This window comes from Paramisgurnus dabryanus, chromosome 3, assembly GCF_030506205.2.
Source record: "Paramisgurnus dabryanus chromosome 3, PD_genome_1.1, whole genome shotgun sequence".
NCBI classification, from domain to species: Eukaryota; Metazoa; Chordata; class Actinopteri; order Cypriniformes; family Cobitidae; genus Paramisgurnus; species Paramisgurnus dabryanus.
In genome coordinates, this window is record NC_133339.1 from 2099030 (window position 1) to 2120467 (window position 21438).

At 39.5% G+C, this 21438-nt stretch overlaps 2 protein-coding genes across 2 annotated transcripts in view; both read left to right on the plus strand.

The window, feature by feature from the left end:
* The window catches only part of LOC135733734 (Fc receptor-like protein 5), a 57839-nt gene extending 44612 nt beyond the window's left edge, over positions 1 to 13227 (plus strand). The window contains exons 4-9 of the mRNA XM_065252526.1: positions 4923 to 5195; positions 6808 to 6945; positions 7033 to 7203; positions 7300 to 7578; positions 12398 to 12649; positions 12731 to 13227. Of these exons, the coding sequence (XP_065108598.1) occupies positions 4923 to 5195; positions 6808 to 6945; positions 7033 to 7203; positions 7300 to 7578; positions 12398 to 12649; positions 12731 to 12861 (1244 nt within the window). The 3' untranslated portion in view covers positions 12862 to 13227. The remainder of the gene's footprint in view (positions 1 to 4922; positions 5196 to 6807; positions 6946 to 7032; positions 7204 to 7299; positions 7579 to 12397; positions 12650 to 12730) is intronic.
* The window catches only part of LOC135733733 (Fc receptor-like protein 5), a gene marked incomplete at its 5' end in the record, with an annotated part of 237936 nt that overhangs the window by 126299 nt on the left and 90199 nt on the right, over positions 1 to 21438 (plus strand). The gene's annotated exons all lie outside the window — the stretch shown is intronic.

Sequence of the window (21438 nt, forward strand, 5' to 3'; positions counted from 1 at the left end):
TATGGGTATAATATATTTTTAAGTATATGTCCAAAACTCAAAATATTAAGTAATGTTTATATCATTAAGACAATATCTGGGTTAACAGTGTAGCATACTTTGAAAATAAATAAATTCAAGCTACAATTTAAGAGTTTGTAATTTGGCTATACTGATACCAGAGATTTTATTAAAATCAAAGTTTAAAACCTCTCAGAATGTCACCTGAGTAAAACTCCCCCAGCTGCTACCCTCATTTGCATTTGTATAGCTCACAGCATGTTCATTTACATGTTAAAGCCTCCCCTAGAATTAGGGGAAGGGGGGACAACTTCAGAGCAAGACCCACGTCAACTTCTGACAACTTATGGCAGTTTTCGGTGTTGGCTGCAAATTGTCATGCGCAGTCGTATACTTGGAGTTTCACAACAATCTACAGTGCCACATTCTGGCGAAAATTCCACTTTTCATGCAGTGGTAATCGCCAAACGTAATCCACAAAACAGGCAATAGTCGAGGCAGGCAGAAAACAATCAGAATCCAAATAAACAAGCAACAGGCCAAAAACAGGAACATATACACAGAACAGGAAACAGGATAAACGCTTGGTAATGCAGCAGATAGAGACACCTACAATACTTCGCATTAGAGCTGAGTCAGATTTGGGCTTAAGTAGGAACAAACAGGAAATGATCAGAGTGAAGTGTGCTAAGACAAGATTTCAAAATAAAAGACAGAACAGAACAGGGTATCAAAATAAAAGCCCTAAACACAAAACACAACACAAGACAAAACCCTTACAACTAATAAACAGCCAACATCTCAGTGTAACAATACTATAAAGGAAACATTCGCAGGAATACTCAAAGGTTTATTTTAATTATACCGTGACAGTACCCTCCCCCTTAGCACATCACCTGACATTCTCAGCCTGCTTCACCTGCTGATTGTAAACATCGATAAGGGTGTGATCCAGTATGTCCCGAGCAGGAACCCAACTTCTCTCCTCCAGACCGTAACCTTCCCAGTCCACCAAGTACTGAAATCCACGTCCCCTTCTTCTAGAGTCCGGAATACGGTTGACTGAATAGGTCAATTCCCGGGCTACGAGACGAGACGGGGAACCAGGACAGGCGCGTTAAAGCGAGAGCAAAACACGGGTTTGATTTTAGAGATATGGAATGCAGGATGAATTCTCCTGTAAGCAGGAGGGAGGTTGAGGCGCACTGGATTAATGTTTTTGGAGACAGCAAACAAGCCAATGAATTTGGGAGCAAGCGTATTCGAGAAGGAACGCATCGGAATATTCTGAGTAGAAAGCCACACTTTTTGACTGACTATGTAGGCGGGAGGCTTAGACCGGTGGCGATCTGCTTTAGCCTTGTTGCGTGACCCTGCACGCGGTAGAGCCTCACAGGCTCTAGTCTAGGTAAGGTGGCTCCTCTGGATGAAGGCGTGAGCGTAGGGGACCACGATCTCGGATTCCAGACTGGGAAAATTAGGTGGCTGGTAACCTAAACTACACTCAAATGGTGATAAGCCTGTGGATGACACTGGCAATTAATTGTGTGTGTACACAACTGAAAGATGTTGGCTCCAGGACAAAGGATTCTTAGAGACCAAACATCGCAACACCCTTTCTAAATCTTGGTTGGCTAGCTCGGTTTGACCATTGCTCTGGGGATGAAACCCGGAAGATAGGCTTACAGTCGCTCCTAACAATTTCCAAAACTCTAGCCAAAATTTGGACATGAATTGGGGACCACTGTCGGAGACCACGTCTTACAGGAGGCCATGTAAACGGAAGACATGAGCCGTTTCTCAATATGCGTTCTTGTCTGTACTTGTGTTCTTGTGGACTTGTGAAACGTCATCAGTTGCGGCCCAAGTTCTGTTTCAATTCAAAGTTCGCATCAAGCCCAAGTTCACATAAAATCCCCGGATGTGTTCTTGATCCGCCCATTTTATCGAGGATGCATCAGAGGAGACTTGTGTGGACTTATGACAGCGAAGTTTCCCAGAATGCATTTTGCGTCAGGAGTTTGTTCTTCCGAGTCTGAACTTGCAAGTTCGAACTACGAAGGACACAAGTCCGAGTTTGGCGTACTTGGTATTGAGAAACGGCTATGGTCTAAGACACTTACCGCTGTTTCCTTGGCTGATGGTAATTTGAGCAAGGGAATGAAATAAATCGCCTTCAAGAACCGGTCCACTACGGTTAAAATCACCATATTACCCTGAGAGGGTGGGAGGGCAGTAATGAAATCTAAAGCGATGTGGGACCAGGGTCTCGAAGGGACTGGCAGCGGTTGAAGTAACCCGTCAGGAGGGCAATTGGAAGTCTTACCAGTGGCACAAACCGAGCAGGCCAAAACCAAATTGTGAATGTCGCGAGCCATACCCGGCCACCAGAATCGTTGTTTGTCTAGAAATCTATTGCGCGTTGACCTCCAGTATGAACTGACGTGAGCAATCAGGGGTGACCAGAATGGGAGCTGAAACAAAGCAGCTCTAAAGTTTTGCAAACCCAGCCTCGGCTGCATCTGACCACCTGAACATAGTGCTAGGGGAGGTCAAGGCGGTCAGAGGAGCGGCTAGTTGGCTGAAATTGCAAATAAAACGGCAGTAAAAATTGGCGAACCCTAAAAATCTCAGTCGAAACTATGTGCCCTAGAAAAGAAACAGACTGTGCATGAAAAACGCGTTTCTCCACCTTGACAAAAAGCCCATTCTCTAGCAACCGAAAGGCATGACGCAATAGTCAAAATGGCCTCCAAGGGTGTTAAAAGTGGTTTTCCATTCATCCCCTCCCTAATACAGACCAAATGATAAGCATTACGTAAGTCCAATTTAGTGAAGACGGACGCTACCTGCAACCACTGCTTCCCCCTGAAACACAGACTAAGAAACAGTGAAACAAGCAGACAAAAGACAGGACTTATGACACTCCTCGCTCCAGCTGGTAATGGATCCTAATCGCCAGTCTAGGGTTATGTTTATGGAGCCAGGTGTGTCCGAGAACAATGGGTGAAAGTGGAGAGTCTGTGACATAAAAAGAGATGTCTATCGTGTGATTGCCCAACTTGATGAGAGATACCGGTTATGTGATGTATGTGATGATGGGGAGCTTGTGTCCGTTGAGGGCAAATGGAGCAATAGGATGGGTGAGAGAGGTGAGAGGTATCTGGAGCTTACGTCCAATGGTGTGGTCGATAAAGTTCCCCTCGGCATCCAGTAGGGCTTGACTGGTGTGGGAGCGGGTGGACCACCGTAGTTTCACTGGAAGGAGCATCGAGGTGGATGAGGTCTTCTTGGCAGAGATCCCACCTGATAGTAGCTTCAGTTTTACTATCGGGCTTTGTCTTTTACCGGACACCAATGGATTTGATGCCCGGTACTGCCACAGTAAAACACAACCCAAGAGATCTCCGCCTGATCCTCTTCTCTCGAGAAAGCCGAGCTCGACCCACCTGCATGGGCTCCAGATCTGGAGGCTGGCAGCACCCTCGCTGATAGGATAAAGGATCTTCGGTCTGATGGCTGAAAGTGCAATAACGCACCGTTGTGCGGCTTTGGTAAGACGTGTGTCAACCCTGATAGCGAGATTGACCAGGCCGGTGAGAGAACTGGGTAAGTCAATGATTTGGATCTCCCACTGGATGCGGCCAGCCAGCCCATGCAGAAAATGATCCCACTGCCCCTCTTCGTTCCATTTGCACTCCGCTGCCTGCAAAACTGAATGGCGTAGTCAGACATGTATGACAGAATTGGGCTCACACGGATATTTCTCGGGGATGGGAAGGCGTAGTTCTGACTGGAAGGTTCCCTCCGGAGATGGACGGCTCTACCCATCTCCTCTATGGCGATTCATCCTAAAAACGCTCGCTGGAGGAAATCTTTGAGACAAGATTGGTAGCAATCTCCTGCTTCTTCCATATTTGTCCAGATCCTTCTGTAACGATACTATAAAGGAAACAGGAAGCAGTCGCAGGAATACTCAAAGGTTTATTTAAATTATAAATAAACACACACACAGAGCAGGAACAACACAGAGTCCAGTTGTTGGCAATGGTGATCGAAGGACTACAGTGGTGAGTGAGTGCTGGTAGATGGTGGAGTATGGTCAATGGTGATAATCTAAAAGCAGACCAAAATATCCACACGAAGACGACCCGCAACACGATAATCCAAACACGAGAAGACACGATAATCCAAACACGAGAAGACGCGGTAATCCAAACACGAGAAGACACGGTAATCCAAACACGAGAAGACACGGTAATCCAAACACGAGAAGACACGGTAATCCAAACATGAGAAGACACGGTAATCCAAACACGAGAAGACACGGTAATCCAAACGAACAGAGAGCAAACATTCTGGAATAGTAAGGATCTGGCGAGGAACAGAGAGTCAAGTGAGTTTATATCGAGTAGATGAAATGATGATCAGCTGGAGCAAGACAATCAACAGAGAGAGAGATCGGCATAATGAGCACATGGCAACAAACACGTGAGTAAACACAACACACATGACACAGAGGAAACAATGGGTTTGCCTACCCTGACACTCAGTAATATTAATGCTAATATAACCAACCAGTGAGAATTGGAAACTAGAGTATTACCATTATTTTGATTAATTTCCCAAAATATTTAAAGTGAGAAGGATTAATAAAAAAAAACAAGTCTTTAAACATTATACCTTGCATATTAAATCGACTATTGTATTATATATAATTGTTCTACAGTCTATATACAGTAATTAGTTCAATTACATCAGAAGTAACTGTAATTAAATTACTGGAAAAATAAGAGTATTTACCTAACTTTACATTTTCAAGGCAAACGTAATTAAATTACAGTAAATAATTACTTAGAAACTAGTTACACCCAACACAGTTTGCAATCAAGTGTTTATTCAACATTATTTTAATTCTACAGAAAGACCAACACCTCAAGTGTCTGTTTTGCCTGCTGATCATTTATTCAGAGGAGAAACTCTCAATCTCAGATGTGTCATCAATGGAGGAGGAGTCAGCAGCTGGCAGTACAGCTGGTATAAAAATGATTCAATCATCCAGCAGAATAAACTCCAGTATTACACAATCAGATCTGTTACTGAGTCTGACGCAGGTAAATACACCTGTAGAGGGAATGAGACCAGAGGATCAAGATACTCAAACACAAGTAATGCAGTTACACTGACAGTATCAGGTGAGTCTGTTTATTATCATTCACAATATAAAGTCATATTCAACTCATGACAAACTTCACTTTAACCTGTAGTTTTCCAGGTTATACACTCAAGATTATAATTACTTCTACAAGAGGGACCTTACCTATACAACACATACAACAAAATCTTATTATTAAATAAAATATAAATATTTAAACAGAAACTGTATTGAAAGTTGAATATACCAAAGCTACATTTAACTTTTTCGATACAAAAAAAAAACATCAGTGTTCACTGGAGAGACTGCAGTGTGAGATAGAGAATCAGTAAAGTAACTGCAGATATCTGTTGTATAAAGACACAACTGAAGTGTTTAACTCCGAGCGTTAAACTGTAAACAGAGACTCTGTGTTTTATTCTCCTGCAGGATCAAAACCAAAACCTAAACTCACATCAGATACTGAAGGATCTGTACTGACAGGTAACACAGTGACTCTGAAGTGTCACATTGATCATTCGTCTACTGGATGGAAATTTTACTGGTACAAACACACACAAAACACTGAGAAGACGACAACACAAACAAACTCTTACACAGTCAACAGAGTTAAAGTTTCAGATGGAGGTCAGTACTGGTGTAGAGCTAGAAGAGGAAAACCAGACTATTACACAGACTACAGTGATGAACTGTGGATAAATGTTACAGGTAAGAGACAACATGGATTTTAAAATCTCAGTCATTGTAAACTGCATTTTAATCTGACAGTCTGTGATAGGTTGTTAGAAATTTTTTATGTCAAAAATATTTTTTTGTCATCATTTGCTGTCCTCTATGTTACTCCATGTTGCAAACCTTTATAACTTTGTCTTTTATGTATCTGTTACACAAAATGAGAACTTGATGAAGAATAGCTTTAAAAGGATTGAAAAATAATAATTTGAATGCTTATATGTTGCTTTTATGTCATCTTGGAGGTTGACAGGCTCCTTATTCACTTTTATTAAGCGAAAAATGACAGTACATTTTTTATATTTATTTGTTGTGCCTCTACGGAGAAAATAAATAAATGCAGGTTTGAAACAAACGTGATGATCTACATTTTTTACAAACCAGTTTTTTTGTCAATTGAGAAATGTTTGCTGCTTCCCCAACTTTTGTCTGTTATTGTTTGTATAAATCAAATTAAGTGTTCAACTATATCAAATGATGTGTACATGTGTTTAGTTAAGTATTTAACATGATAATGTAATGAATTAATTATAAAAATGAATTGTGTTTGTGCAGAGAGTTTTAACCCTGTAGTGAGTGTTGATCCTGACACACAGCTGTTCAGAGGAGAAACTGTTACTCTGAGATGTGACATACAGGATACAGGAGACACTGAGTGGACATACAGCTGGACTGTAGAGAAGACAAATAACAGAAATATAATCACACAATGCAACACACAAGAGTGTAAAATCAACAACATTCAACCATATAACAGTGGTAAATACACCTGTAGAGGAAAGATACGTGAACAAAACACTGAGATGAGTGATGCTGTTACACTGACTGTATCGTCAGGTGAGTTTATATGTTTGTTCATCATTATTAGTGTCAAGAGATGAAGTGTAACATGTTATTCATGAGAGATTGATCACTTTCAGATAAACCACAGACAGTTTTAAGTGTTTCTCCACAGCAGTGGTTGACTGAAGGAGATTCAGTGACTCTGATGTGTGAGGTTAGAAGTTCATCTACAGGCTGGACATTCAGCGTGTTCACTGTACAGAAACATTCCTCAGGTAAAATATAATTCATTTCATTACATCTACATCAACTGGTTTTATTCAAAACATTGTTAAGGGTTAAATGAGATTTTGACTCTACAGTGAATAAATATGATTATGAGCTGGTGTCAAACAGCAGTGGAGGATTTAAAGGCATCTACACAGTGAGTTCAGTGACTGTGAAGCACACAGGAGTTTATATGTGCAGAGCAGAGAGAGGAGATCCAGTCTATCACACAGAGTACAGTAACACACAAACACTGTGGATCACTGGTGAGTTCATCACACACAACTAAACAACAACAATCTCTTACAATCTATGTCTTATATCATTCATTTATTCATTTATCTCTTATAAAGAGGTGTCAGGTGTTTCTCCTTCAGTCTCTCTGATCATCAGACCCAACAGATCTCAACAATTCTCATCTGAATCTCTCTCTCTGAGCTGTGAGGATCACAGTAACTCTACTGGTTGGACAGTGAGAAGATACACAGACAAACTGAAATCTTGTTCATCATCAGACATGAGATCTACAGGAACAACATCTACATGTACAATCAGATCTCTCAGCACATCTGATACTGGAGTGTACTGGTGTCAGTCTGAATCTGGAGAGAAACTTCATCCTGTTAATATCTCAGTACACAGTGAGTTTGTATTTATTTATTTTAGAGGCAAAATATCTTTACAGTCACTGCATAAAGAATAAATTCATAAACAGAATTCAGTAATTTCAATAATCATTGGCTATTAAATAAACATTTTGAAATATAAATGCATAAACTCACTTATCACTGATTCTTGGGAATTTGGATAAAACAGCTTTAAATTTTGGGAAAAAAGTTAGTTAAATTACAAAATCTGAAGGTATATCATTATAGACCAAGGTCTTGGCTGTTCAGCAATTTACTGGTGCAACCTCCCCTGTTTTTCATAAAATAGGTGTTTTTCCAGTTATTACTCATACAACATTTACTTTAAGCATAAATAGAAAAAGTAATTGTTACGACCCCAGTACAAAGAAAGGGATATAACATGATATGGTGAAATATAATTGTGGGTGTGAGTGGCAGCCAAAGACCAGGACAAGAAGTAAATACAAAACGGTGATTTTTATTTATCTACAAGTGGAATTGGAGGTGCGGTAAGTGAAAAAGGTGAATATCTTTATATACAATATTTACAAACCAAAAAGAAAACAAAAGGGGGAAAGTGGACAAAGACGTTGCCAAATTAAAGAAATAAACAAAACAAAACCGTACTAACTAATATCAAAACCCGCTAACCTGCGCTAAAACTAAAAGGTAATGAGATAAATCTTCAGCGTCCGAGACGCCCTAACTTACCTACTCTACCTACCCAAACACAAAACGTACAGCGGGTGGCAGACGCCGCTAACCTGTTTCTAATACAGAACAAGTTCCCTACGTGGTGCACAATGTAAGTCACGTGACATACTTACCTATCCTCTTTCCCCAGAACAAACAGAGTCACAAATACCACACAACAACAAACGAGTGACTCTAACAAACGGGTAAACAGGCATAGACAAGTGACATACAACAATAGGAAACAATAATCAACAGTTAGCTTTAATACAATAATGGGTTGTGACATAAACAACGCAACACACAGCCGAAGCTAGCATGAATGAGGGATGACGGGTTTAAATAGGCGGGACTGGATGGCGATTGGAGATGATGGAATGACGTCACACCGGGTAATTAGGATCGACAGCAGTTATGTCCAATGGCAGGGATCTATGAAGACAGACAGCGAAGAAAAGAGAGGGAGAGAGAGAACAAACAAAAACAGCACACCGGCAACAACACAACACGTAACAGTAATTATTTTTTATTTAATAAACATATTTTTGTATTAATAGAGAGTATTAATTTAATAACTTAACAGCACTGAAGAAACATATTGTAAGCATATTCATTTAAAACAAATAAAACTCCGTCTGACAGAGGTAACACTAATCTGACGGTGGTGACATTGGCCTCATTATTCTAAAATGTATACCACTCAAGTCTATGGCTTCTTGCTTAAATTTTATGTAAATATTTGGTACAAAAAATAACAATCCTGAGCACTGTGATGAACAAATATCAAATCATAACTTCCTAAAATACATAAAACATGACAGAAAAGACACAAAAACCTAATATAGATTAAAAAAAATAGATGAGTTGTTCACATTAGCCATCTTGTTTCCCCTCTGTTGCTAGCTACTTCAGACCTCTTCTTAAAAATGATACATTTATTTCATAATCTAATCTAATATTTTTTTTTTACAAAGATGACGGTGTTGACATGTTATGGTTGTCACAGTAGCAGCGTCCAAAAATATGACCAAGTTTAAGAGAAAATAGCAAACATACAGGAGCTTGAGTGATCTTGAAGCATGCAGTAGAGCTGAAGGTTTGAAAATGGGGTCCTCGGGAATGCAGTTGACCCTGTAGTTGTCTGATTTAATTGCTTTTTATAAATATCTGACGGTGGTGACGAATATGTGGGACATATTTTGAGCAATCACAAAATAATAGTAAATATTGTTCAAAACTCACTGTTTGTAGTTTTTAATACATATTACAATGTACCCTTTCATGTGGTAAATATATTATTTAATTCAATTATTACTTTTGGCTTTTTTAATCAAGTTGAAATGATTATCTCTTATCCGAGGACAGCTGATTTTGTAGGCAATGGGCCAGCATATAATCATTAAATTAATTAAAAATAAAAATAAACCTATAAAAGAACCTTACATGTGTGCAAAGGACCCTCTGATTATAACATTGATTCCTTTTCTTCATGAAAATTTTATTAATTTCCAACAGAATTAGCACTTTTCTTAGTGGGACATGTTTTTGCCAAAGTTTCAAGAATCAGTGTAATTCAGAACTTAAAGTCCATGAAAAGTTTGATATCAAATGTGTTCTCAGTTTGTGATGCAACTAAAAAGTGATAAACCACCCAGACAAATATGATTGAATAAAAAAAGCAAAATAAATTAAATGAGTTTGTCAAAATAACAGGCAGGATTCTTGAATTCTCTTCTCTCAAACACTGTCAACTGAACGCTGTTGCAAGGGTTTTAATGCTGGTTGCTAAGGTGTTGTTCGATTTAGATTATGGTTAGGTTAAATTATGGTTAAAGATGCTTTCTAATTTTAAGCAGTGCCGGTTAAGCCTTTGTGAGGCCCTGGGCTAACGCTGGTTTGAGCCCCCCCCCAATATACACTGAAAAAAATAAAGGCTGGATTTACTAAGTGCCCCATTGCAAATTTTTTTTTTAGTAAAACTTACTAAAAAAAGGGGATGCAAAAACGATGCACTGTCTATATTTTTTAGTAAATCCAGTGTTTTTACAGCGTATGTGCAACATTAAATGGCTAAAATTATTTAAATAAATTAAACAATATTATCAAATAATTTTACAATCAGAAATAGCCCAGAAAATAACATTTATTTAATAAAACTTACAACAAAAAGTGCTTCTTTCTGCTCTCTTTTAAAGAGAATTCTTCAATTAAATCATTAAAATCAAGTTGACGCAAAAGTAGGCTGAAATTATTTAAATAAATTAAACAATATTATCAAGTAATAATTTTACAATCAGAAACAGCCCAGAAAATAACATTTATTAAATGCAACTCACAACTAAAAGTGCTTCTGTCTGTTCTTCTTTAAATATAATTCCTCTTTTTTATTATTATTAAATTATTAAAATCAAGTTGATGCAAAAGTAGTAGAGCCCAGAATTCTCAGCCCAAGTCCGACCCGAGTCCGAACTTTTTAATTCTCCCCATTAGGAATCTGTGTCCGCAGATATAGTTACTGCATCGCGTATGTTTGTGAGTAGAAGTCTGTGCTGTCTGCAGTGAGGTTTTTATGAGAGCAGCACAAACTTTTTAATAGTCTATTTAATATGTAAAACTTGAATTTGAAATAAAACTTACTGCGGAGAAGTTAATGAGTTCTCTATCGTCTCTCTTGCTACGTGACGCGACAATTATTTATTATTTCAAATCCGTTTACAAGATAAATATATATACATTGTGTTGTTAAACTGATGAAATTATCTTGCTATATACGCTACATTTATTATGAGAAGCCTTTTCTTTTTACTGTTACACTGTAGACAGTAATATATGTATATTATATAAAACTCTATGGTCGTGAAAGCACATTATCCTGTTGGTTCATGTTGGTCCAGTTTAATTCAGGGTAATCCTTTAATAAAATGTATAATACGTTATAAAATATTTTATTGTTTTGTAATATTCACAGCACACATTCTCTCGGATCGTTTTAAAACATTTTAAATCATTCTGCAAAATTCCGCATAGATTTTGCAAAAGAAATCCGCAGAAATAGCAAAAAATAACTGCTTACACAGCGTGTACAGCTGTACTCTTGCAGCAATTAAAGCAGTTCAGTTTTGTTTTAAATTGCAAAATAGTTATATTTCTTTTTTATTTACATTTCAGAGCAGTTTTTGCTTGTTAAAGTTTTTATGATAACTAGTGGTTAGCGACCGTCAGCAAGTTGACGACATGTATGATGAATTGAGCCTCTCAAATCAACACTTGCCTATAATAACAACTATTTAAATACATATTTTCAGCATATCACAATGTTAGTTTAAACGTTTATTATCAACACATACTATTTTTAAAAAGCGAAGGCTTGCTCTGCTGCTCGCAGTTGCAACGGGTGCAGAAATAAAAAAATAAAAAGGGCTATACAAAACGAAACGAAATAAACATGAAACAGAATAAAGATGCATGTTGCCTTATCTTACAACTTCGCTTTTGCATAAACATTTTTTTAATGTAAGGACTTACCACAGAAGATGGCTATTCATGCATCCATCCAACAGTTAAACTAAGAAAAAAGTCGATCCATACACAAACAAGAAATAAAGACACATCCGCCTTACACGAAATTAATACAGGGAGAAGTCTTTAATAGATTATGTCTTGGATGCTATCTGCATGTACAGTATCAAAGGTTTCAATCTAGTACTCCATTTATAATTTTTCCTGGTGGGCTGAAGGTCCCAGAGAGACCGCGGCCTTGTACAAGAGTGGAAATGATCGATGTTATTTGTCGGCTCTTAAAGGACAAAATATCCCATAAGCTATTAGCTATTATACAATTTTTTTCAGAACATTCTTGCGACCCAGTGGTTGGTGGCCTCTGCTCTAGGTAGCACTTACACATAATTACGTCAATCAAAATGTTTTTAAAAACTCAAAATAGAATTGTCTCGGAGGCCCCCTAGTGTTCGGGGCCCTGGGCTGCAGCCCATGTTGCCCATTAGGATAACGCGGCCTTGATTTTAAGTCTATGGAATTTTACTTTTTACCAGATATAACAAGCTGATAGTAAATTGTAAAAATCAATCTGATATATTTGTATAATTTATAATCATCAGTCATTTCTTCTGTTGTGTAGATGTTGATGTGATTCTGGACAGTCCTGTTCATCCTGTGACTGAAGGAGATCCTCTGACTCTACGCTGTTTATATCGAGATAAAAACCCCTCTAACCTCACAGCTGAATTTTATAAAGATGAATCAGTGGTGCAGAATCAGACTACAGGAGACATGATGATCATCCCTACAGTCTCAAAGTCACATGAGGGTTTCTACTACTGTAAACACCCAGAGAGAGGAGAGTCTCCAAAGAGCTGGATCTCAGTCAGAGGTGAGAGTCTATAGAAATGATTTTAAGAGATTTTGTTTGTTGTTGTTGTTCAGATATACTACATGATAACATGTGTTTCAGTTTCAGGTTTTTATCAGGAGATGTTTGGCCTCAAGAGTTTTACTTTTCCGTTGGCAGTTTGTCCATATCTGATAGCGACAGTCGTGCTGGTTGTCAAATGCTACAGACTGAGAGGTGAATCATCTGTCTGATTTATTGGGTCATTATATTCGATTATTATACTGAATTAAACAAATTAGTTCATATTGTCATTATCACTGGATGTAGCTGGATTATATCTGTATAAAATAACATTGATGTCTTTATGATTGATGAGTTGTGTTTAATTTGTTGTGGCCTCAATAATTTGTATCATAGTGATGCTCATCTCCGTCTGTACAGATCCTTTGATTTGGATTTTTCTAATGTTTGTTCTTCATCTACTTAAACATCTTTGTTCATTTTGCTTATTATTGTCACCCTTAGCTTGCTCACTGAGGGATGTGTCAGACACTTTTCTTCATAGTGAGTTTGAAATATATGAATTAGATTGAAAAGTGCTATGCAAAATAAATTGAAATCAACCTGTCTCTCTCCTTCTGATTTTTTAATTCAGATACACACTGTATGCATGTAGTGACAGTCATGACTTTTGTAATCAGTTTTTTAGTTTGTATGGTAGCCTATTTCCGTCATGTGCTTTAAAAAATTAATATTTAATAATAGTTATAATTATGAGATTAGAAGACTTAGATGTCACTTGAATGACATTTTTTCATGATCTTAAAGGGACAGTTCACCCAAAAATGAAAATCCTGTCATCATTTACTCTTATGTTGTTACAATCTGTATAAGTTTCTTTGTTATGATAAACACAAAGGAAGATATAAAAAAACATTTTCATTTTTGGGTGAACTATCCTTTTAAAATTTTTTTATCTAAAAGCACATGTTTAAATGTTTTTGGTAGACAAAAATATAATTCCAACATTTGAAGTTCTTTCTGTCTGTGAGATCAGTCAAGCCACTAGCCAGACTTATGAATAAATACAGATTGGAAGCTCATGTGTCCAATGAAACCGTCTATAGGTGAGACCCATACAGTAGCTCCGCAATTGCCATAGGCGACCTCTGTGTCACTTCTGGATCAGATCCAACAGAGTTATGGTGCTCTGGGTCCTCCACATGCTGACTAGATGTCTTGTTTTTGTCATGAAAGTTAAAAAGACTTAGAAAACACATTTCACATAGACTATAAATCTAAATTTAATGTGGCGTGATGGTATAGCTTTGGAACAAAAGGAGAGATTTGATATTTGAACTCCAACTATGCCACCCCAGGACTTGCACCCGGGGAAATGCTCATTACACCCAGAAGGGTGGGAAAGCACACAGGTTCACTCCTCGTTTAAAACGAAGAAAGAGTAAACAAGAGACGTGAGTATAATACAAAAATAATTGTATTACTTAATCTCATTAAAATAAGCACTCAATCATGTATCTTATCACTCCACTTCAGATTCATGGCAACCACACTGCAAACACACAAAAACTGAAAAGTTAATGTTAAATGCAAATACATTAAGCAGGGCTGAGGTTCCCAACAGGAGAGAGGGGCTCTTAATCTCGACTTGGGTCCACATAGGCACACACACACACACACACACACACACACACACCACTGTGCACTCAAATTAAATAAACCACACACATCGTGTTACACAGCACCCAATGAAAAAGAAGAACAATCACCAGAAAGTTCCATCCACCCATTGGGACCCCAGCTCCTGTAACAGATCAAAAACTGGATGAATACTTGGTTCAACAACACTACAAAATGATGCCAGTCAGCCTTAGCTGATGACCAAGAAAAGAAAGAATTAAACTAATTAAATAAATCTTACGTACTCAAAACAAATTCACAAAACCAAACACAAGTCACAACAAGAATTCAATAGTTTGTCCAAAAAGAAAGTAATCCAATAACCTGTCACATAGGACCCAGTTCACTGAAGCAGATATAAATAAATACCAAAATACTTTCAAGAGAGAATTCAATAACTACATTGAATCCTATCAAAAAACAAAAACAAATAAACAATAAGAATAGAAAGAATGAATGTTTGAACAAAAAGAAAACTCAATGCATTAAAGCAAAACAAAAGCAAAACCCAATGGAAAGGCTACCCGTTCCCCTACACGTCAAGAGTACACCATAGCTGTAATATAGTAAGAGTAGGGTCGATACACAGCCGAACCAGACAGTTTACGGTCCTCGTTGAGTTATGTGGAAAAGACAGTGATGATGTTACGGCAATACGAACGGCAGATCACAAATCTGGAATCACAACAAAGTGACAAAGTTACCAAACGGATGACATACAATATAATGCTTTGATGATAAACACTTACCAACCAACAGGGCCGGAGTGGGGCCACTTTTCAGCCCGGGAGTTTCAGGCCCAAGACCGGCCCACTTTTTCCATAGTGTTATTCCAAATTAGCACTTTTTTTAAATTGGATAAAGCAAGCAACAGTTCAGCTCTTACTATAGTTTTTATTAATATCATGGTTCAACAAATAAGGTAAAAGTTAAATAATATTTCACTTAAGATGAGAAGTTAAGTTAAAATATTCCTCTACACTCTAAAAAAGGCTGGGTTATTTTTTTACCCATAATGGGTAAATATTGGACAGAACACATGCTGGGTTAAAAAGAACCCAATGTTGGGCTGTTGTTATGCAACCATTGATTATAATAACCCAACAGTTGGGTTAAAACAACCCAGCATTGGGTCAATTTTAACCCAGCAGCGTGTTCTGTCCAATATTTACCCAGCCCTTTTTGGATCTATTCCACAAGGAAAGGTTGATAAATTATTAGCATTGCTAATGCTATGAGGCCTATGATTAATCAGATGCAAATAGAAATATAAAACCCAGTTCTAATTAAAAAATAAAACAATTTGACAAAAATATTGAATCCAATATTGGGTAAATATATAGCATAACAAGTGATTTATAAGCTTTTTTTAGGCTGGTCATTTTTGACTTGGAACACAAAAGGTGTTATAGGGTTCTGAACACAACCTGAGGGTTAAATAACTTTAATTCATGTTGTCTATTCATCGCCTCCTCATTTTCAGCGGGGGACTGCTCAGAAGCTGCTTGCATAATATTTGCAAAGTCTATGAATCGCCATGTATACACAAAAAGCTAACTTAAAAAAAAATGTTGGCTTGTAAATAGTTTGACAACGGCATTAGCCAAATAATTACGTTGCTAATGCTAATCATTAGCTTATTTTCTCTAAGTTACCTGTTGTTGTCACTTTTGTTTGTCCTCTTGAAAATAAATCTGTAAGTTTGGCACATATTTGGCAGCATCCTCCTCTAACGGATTTTTTCTTCAACCTGTTTTTTACGCCCTCCTCCTCTCATACGCATATTCTTACGGTAGGGCCGGCCCAGCCAACCGCAGAAAAGTTTTCTTGGATGTCCTAAGGACCGAACCAACTCTATGGGAGGGGAGGGGAAAACTCTCTCACATGGTACAACCCATGCAGAGTAGGCCTGGCAAACTGGCTGCGAAAATATATCAATTGTCATTCGGTTTGTAAATGAGAACGAGTCTTTCGAAGTATCGGAGCGCCTGTTAACCTTAGCCACTGCTGAAATGGGTGATGCCCGGACACTGACAGACACCATTTTAGCAGAGCTTAACAAAGCTGGTCTTAACCCATCAAAGATCCTTAGCCAAGTATATGATGGTGCATCACTAATGTCAGGAAAGTTTGGCGGGGTACAGAAGCTGTTACAAGAAAAGCTTAAAAAGAATATCCCTAATGTTCACTGCCTTAATCATCAGCTACATTTAGTTGTAGTCCATGCAATGTCAGCCGAGGAAGCTGTGATGGATTTTTTTAAAGTTTGTAACGCCTTGTACAAATATTGTAAGAAGCCCACAATAGCTGTGCATTACAAGGGTGAGCGCCTGAAACGGCTTCTTGAACAAAGGTGGACAGGCCATTTTGCTACCGTGTCCGTCCTTCTCAACAATTCCAAAGATATCACATCTCTTCTGACTGAAATTGACTCTGTAAGAGCCCATGGTCCAGAGCTGCGAATGGAAGCTGTTGGCCTGCTAAGAGAGATAACTGCACCAAGCTTTTTGTTCATCGCAAATCTTGTGCACGAAGTCCTCGCATTGTTGGATTCGCAAAATAAGCTTCTGCAGAGGGAGAAAACTGATCTTTGGACAGGTCTGGACATTGTGGCAAGTGCAAAAGCATGTGTGCAGAAATTTCGTTGTGATGAGGGATTTACAAAAGTGTGGGAGAAAGCCATGGCTGATTAACTGCCGAAATCCACAACCCCAAAGCGAAGATGCACCGGAAACAAGAATATGGACGATTATTTTGTAGAAGAAATGATGGGTCAAAGAGAAAATGACATGGAAACAGAACTCAAGAGACTGTACTACAGCACTGTAGATTCAGTGGTTGGAGAGATGGATCAGAGATTTGGTGAACGGAAGTCATGTCACACGGTGACGAATGCATGTGCGGAACCAAAATTCTAGAAGATTGGTTCCCGCCCGGCATGAGCAGAAACACCGGAACTTCCGGGAAAACGCCGCAACCAAAATCAAGCTGATGATGCGCTGGTGTGACAAATAAACGCAGCGATCGAAGATTGGAGGATGCAAGGAAGTAAAGGAGTATAAAAGAGAGAGGAAAATCCAAGGTTAGTGTGGTTCGTTTTGCCCATCGGGCTTGTTGTGTTGGCTGAGCTCATCGTTGTGGTGGTGAAGTGGATACTGGTGTTGTTGTGGTATGCAGACAGAAGATTGAATGAACTGTGAGTGGAAACGGAAGCAAAGAAGAAATCGTTGGCTGAGTATATTAAAAGTTATTAGTATTGTGGAAGTATTGACATGCATATCCTCATTTAAATCATTGGCTATTCACGACTGGATTATATGCAGCTTCGCTGCGTGAATGCCACGGAGACCAAGAGAGAGAGAGAGTGTGACCACTTACCGTGAGTACCAGGAATTTACAGTGGGATATATTTATTGAGAACCTGTTGTTTCATGTGTGTGTGAGCCCCCAGTGAAGAAGATAGCGGCCCCGTCACGGAGCAGAGTGGTGGGCGAGCCGGCAGTGCAACATTTCCAGGAAAAGGACCATTGCAATAGCGACCTTCTATCTCAGCCTTCGACTACAATGCCCCGCCGGCCCACGGCCCACTCCGGGAAGATCTTGGCCTGACCTTAATAATTATCACTAAAGTGTGTCGTGGGTGAGTTGTGACTTTGCTGAATGTGTACACTTGATGCGGTGCAGTGTTGTGCTGTGTATTTGTTGTCAGGAGCCATTACAGTGAGTGGCCGTGAGAGTAGACGCCGTGCGGTGGGCGAAGTGCTATTTATACATCTGCTGTGCAGTGGTGTGGTGTAAAGACGGGTGTGGCATCAAGAGCCCCTGTCGTGGAGTTGGTGCAGTTGGTGGTGGATTATACTGAAGGCCCAGACCCTGGTGTGAGTAGAAATTCGAATGCTGATGTGTATAAGAAGGAAAGCACAGTGTGTGTAGAAGTGTAGTAACCTGTTTGTCACAGAGCCTCTTCAAGGGTGCGCCCGTCCAGATCTCCGGAGTTACACATACGGAGAGGAGAGGGAAGCGTTCGGCTCGTCGGGGACAGTATTCCACCCCCTCGTTGTGATTGAGGACTTGGAGGTAAAAACCACAAGAACCCATCTCACCACGGGAGGTCTGTGAGTAGATCTATCCACTGCACCCACACCTTGTGTTACAGCCTGAGCCTCTAAAAGAGGAAGACGATTAAATAGTTACCTGTAAAAATATTCACCACATTTACTGCTACCAGTCCCCCTGTGAGTGAGAGACAGTCTCAGTTAAAGGTGCTGTGTGAATTGTGTTACAACCCTGAGCCTCTAAAGGAAAAAGACGACGAAACAGTTACCTGTAGAAGTACTCACCGTATTCACTGCCACCAGTCCATCTGTAAGAGAAAGACAGTCGCAGTTAAAGGTGCCGTGTGATTTGTGTTGCAGCCTGGGCCTCTAAAAGAGGAGGACGACCAACTAGTTACCTGTGAAGGTACTCACCACATCCGCTGCTACCAGTCCGCCTGCAAGTAAGAGAGAAAGTTAAAGTTAAAGGTGTCGTGTGATCTTATGTTACAGTCCCAAGCCTCTAAAGGAGGAAGACCACGAACCAGCGACTTGAAGATTACTCGCCGTATCCATTGTTGTCAGTCACTTGCAAGTAAGAGAGAAAGTTGAAGTTAAAGGAGACGTGTGAACTTGTGTTACAGCCCCAAGCCCCTAGAGGAGGAAGACTGCGAGCCAGCGACTCGAAGATTACTCACCGTATCCATTGTAGAGCTGTAATCGGGCCTTAGAAGTTAGGCCCGAAATGTCCGGAGCCCGACAGAATGCAGCCCGAACCCGAACGTACATTTAGATTGACAGCTATTTAAAAGCCCGAACCCGTTTACAGCCCGACATTATTTAAATGTGCGCACACACACAGCTTTTGTCAAGAATGAGAAATTTACACAGGTTTTAACATTATTTATTCATGACTAATAATCTACACGCCACTTGGAAGTTGAAACAAAGAAATAAAATAAGTCATCTGTAACATTGTAACATCTCATTCTAAATAGGCTTATGCAATACACTATAAATATGCCAATAAAATTATTATTTCTTAACGAATTCAATTAAGATAATACATTCTGAATTAAGATGGGTATTTGGCAATAACGAAATTAAGAGAAAGGCTCCGCGGGATTTGCGTCGGCACTTCTCCCCATTACTGCCAACATTAGTCTATATCCTCTGTCTAAATTATGTATTTAAGACTCGATTCATATTTAGTTATACATTGAAAAACCTACTCACCAAGATTAGGCTACATGTTTTTGATGAGGAAAATCATTAAATCCAATCCACTGTAAATGAATTCAGCGCGTTCCTGCGCTACTGATTGAACTTGACCGCTCATTTACCTCACAAAGCCGGAGCGCAAGCCCGAGCCCGCCCCGAGCCCGCCCCGAGCCCGTGTAAAATGTTAGAAAGGAAGCCCGAACCCGCCCGAGCCCGTCGGGTCCCGACGGGTCCCGTCGGGTTCGGGCAAAGATCTTCAGCTCTAATCCATTGCTGCCAGTCCACCTGCAAGTAAGTGAGGAAGTTGAAGTTAAAGGTGCCGTGTGCACTGGGGATACAGCTCCCAAGCCTCTAAAGGAGGAAGGTGACGAACCAGCGACTCGAAGATTACTCACCGTATCCATTGCTGCCAGTCCACCTGCAAGTAAGAGAGAAAATTAAAGTTAAAGGTGCCGTGTGATCTTGTGTTACAGCCCCAAGCCCGTCAAAAGGAGAAAGACTACGAACCAAGTATCCGAAGATTATTCAGTGTGCTCCCCACTACGAGCCGTCGGATTTCTGCCTCCAGGATAGCAGAGGGCGCCACAAATAGAAGAGACCCCAAAAGGCTGCCCCCCTCCCCCTTCCTTTAAACCTGCCTGGAGGCTAGAAGAGGCCCTTATTTTAAATTCCCTTTTTTTCACTTCCCCCATCCCTTCCTTTTTAAATAATTTAATAAAGTCTATTTTAATATTATTCGTACCTTGTGTGTCTGGTCATTGGGGTGGCTTTGGGAACCTCCTCGCAGTGGAAATTAAAAAGGGGCGTGACCTCATTAACATCTGGGTCCGCCCTGACTTGTGACAGTCACACTTGTACCGCGCACTTAATGCGCTTGATCCGAAGAGCGATTTATTTCTGGATCCAAAGACCGTGAAACACATAATGGACCTGACACAATCACCAATTGTTGATGCAGAGTTTGAAGTTGACACTTTTTGAGGTCGCAAAAAGAATCGAAAACAGAGGGGGAAAACTGGACCACAAAATTCATTCTCTCGAAGTACCACACAGTTCTGCAAACTATGCCTAGTGTACTGACTGCGTTTAAACATGCTCTGACTTTCGGCGCTTCTACAGCAACCTGTGAGAATTCTTTCTCCTCTCTGCGCAATGTTTTTTCGGACCACAGACGCTCAATGCTTCACAAACGGAAGGCCCAGTTAGTTCAGCTGGCCTTCGAGATGGATCTTACTCGAAAATGCACCGAATGGAAGGGCACCGTTTTAAGGAGGTTTAATAATCACACGCGCCGCCTTCAGCTTTTTTAAAAAGTAAGTTATGCGGTTATTTTTTATTTTAGATTACATAAGCTTTGTTTCAGTGTAACAACATAAGCATTGGTTTGAGTATAACAACGAGATGATTTTAAAAGCTTGCCATGTTTCTATAGAATAGAAAAAGGTTTTGGCTCACCTGTACCACTTTTCATTTAAAAATGGACCTTGATTGAAACTTTCATAATCATAAGCTGTGTAGTGTGGCTAATAAAACGTTAACAGCATATAATTGTCAAACTGTTTTTTTTTTTGCGACGTGATTGTGGTAACACTGATTAGTTTGTGATCTTATTCACTTTACACGCGAAATGAGCTGACAGTCTGTATAAATTGTATGAGTGTGCGTTTTGTTGTTTTATGCCTTATTTTTTAAGTTATTGTTGTTGATTGCGTGCCCCCTCGTTGGAAGCCGCATGCCCCCCTGTTAGTTATGGTCTGGCGCCGGCCCTGTGTGTATGGTTGACCTTTTAAAAAATAAGGCTAATAACAATAGCATAATAATATAGAGAAAATATAGAAACAACTGTGTCCTGCTTATGTAGCCCCCAGAGCC